The sequence below is a fragment of the Amia ocellicauda genome, chromosome 3, assembly GCF_036373705.1.
Source record: "Amia ocellicauda isolate fAmiCal2 chromosome 3, fAmiCal2.hap1, whole genome shotgun sequence".
Lineage (NCBI taxonomy): Eukaryota > Metazoa > Chordata > Actinopteri > Amiiformes > Amiidae > Amia > Amia ocellicauda.
Genome location: NC_089852.1, coordinates 45,590,481 through 45,592,522, shown reverse-complemented (window position 1 = coordinate 45,592,522; position 2,042 = coordinate 45,590,481). Strand labels below are relative to the sequence as shown.

At 38.4% G+C, this 2,042-nt stretch overlaps 1 protein-coding gene across 1 annotated transcript; it reads left to right on the top strand.

Moving 5' to 3' along the window:
- Positions 1–863: 863 nt before the first annotated feature.
- On the top strand, positions 864–1,808 carry LOC136747343 (olfactory receptor 1M1-like). Its single transcript, XM_066700280.1, has one exon. It carries the CDS (start codon positions 864–866, stop codon positions 1,806–1,808), a length of 945 nt encoding a protein of 314 aa, XP_066556377.1.
- The last annotated feature ends 234 nt before the right edge of the window (positions 1,809–2,042 follow it).

Below are 2,042 nucleotides of genomic sequence, written 5' to 3'. Positions count from 1 at the left end.
CTCTACCATCTGAATGTCTCAACAGAAATCAAGACTCATCAGACCAGGCAACATTTTTCCAGTCTTCAACTGTCCAATTTTGGTGAGCTTGTGCAAATTGTAGCCTCTTTTTCCTATTTGTAGTGGAGATGAGTGGTACCCGGTGGGGTCTTCTGCTGTTGTAGCCCATCCGCCTCAAGGTTGTACGTGTTGTGGCTTCACAAATGCTTTGCTGCATACCTCGGTTGTAACGAGTGGTTATTTCAGTCAAAGTTGCTCTTCTATCAGCTTGAATCAGTCGGCCCATTCTCCTCTGACCTCTAGCATCAACAAGGCATTTTCGCCCACAGGACTGCCGCATACTGGATGTTTTTCCCTTTTCACACCATTCTTTGTAAACCCTAGAAATGGTTGTGCGTGAAAATCCCAGTAACTGAGCAGATTGTGAAATACTCAGACCGGCCCGTCTGGCACCAACAACCACGCCACGCTCAAAATTGCTTAAATCACCTTTCTTTCCCATTCAGACATTCAGTTTGGAGTTCAGGAGATTGTCTTGACCAGGACCACACCCCTAAATGCATTGAAGCAACTGCCATGTGATTGGTTGGTTAGATAATTGCATTAATGAGAAATTGAACAGGTGTTCCTAATAATCCTTTAGGTGAGTGTATATATATAGTGTGTGTGTGTATACATAGCATTGCTGTATCAGGATGATGGCATTAAAATTCAAATTGGATGTTCATCAAGAAAAGAGAGCTGTGGAATGCAATAAAAAAATTGTTATATAATATTACTGCTGTTGAAAGTGTTTTTTTGTAATGTTTAATTATTTTTACCTTTCAATCTTTAAATATATTTTATGTTTCCAGGTCAAGGCCATGAGCTCCTTGAATTCAACAGTTTCTCCCAATGCAGAATTTGTTCGGCCTCAGTTCTTTTACATCAACGGCTTTTCCAACATCCCACATGTGACATACTATTACATTTTCCTGTGCTTTGTTTATGCTGTGACTGTGTTTGCAAACTTTTTCATCATATTCATTATATACACAGAAAAAAGCCTTCACACTCCTAAGTACGGTGCTGTTTTTAATTTAGCTGTAGTGGACATATGTGGCAGCACATCACTTATTCCTAATTTAATTCATACCTTTCTCTTTGACTCTCAGTTCATCACATATGAAGCCTGCTTGGCCAACATGTTCTTTGTACATTTCTTTACCTCCTTGCAGTCCCTTACCCTTGTTGTTCTGGCCTATGACAGGTTTGTTGCTATATGCTTTCCACTGAGATATCACATAATTATGACAAATTCTTCAATGTTTGTGATTATAGCATGCATCTGGGTTTTCACAGTAACCCTAATCATAACTCTTGTACTTTTAATCAGCAGACTATCATATTGCAGATCCATTGTCATAGAGAGCTATTTCTGTGATCATGGGCCTATGTATCGAATGGCCTGTAATGACAATTACTCACAACACATTCTTGCAATCATCTGTATTGCAGTATTTTGCTTTGTACCTTTCTCTCTGATTGTGCTGTCTTATGTGTGTATACTATCTGCACTGTTAAAAATAGCATCAGGTGAGGAACGGTTAAAAGCAATGAAAACCTGCACCTCTCATTTTATCTTAGTGATTATCTGTTATCTGCCTTTTTTCATCACATACATTGCTGCATTAATGTCTGTTATTCATACAAATACCAGGATAATATGTTCATCCTTGTCCTCCACCATTCCTCCAATGCTGAACCCTATCATTTATACGTTAAAAACAGAGGAGATTATAGGGGCAATTAGAAAGCTTTACAAATAAACAAAAAGTAGTAAATCAATACATATGTGTACTTAAAGACCAAATACAAAATAAGAAAAAGATATAATATGACATGTCCTCTATTATGTGCTGAAGAAAGCCCCCACAATCAGCTACACACCATTTAGTGATCGGTATTGCAAAGTATTAGCTGACTGCAGCACATTCCACAGCATTTTCATACTGCTTGCCCACAACAATGATGCTCTAATCAGAGCTTCTGCCCAAAAGATG

Bases quoted from the DNA above. Each gene is read 5' to 3' on its own strand.
- LOC136747343 (XM_066700280.1), top strand. From the start codon at position 864: ATGAGCTCCTTGAATTCAACAGTTTCTCCCAATGCAGAATTTGTTCGG.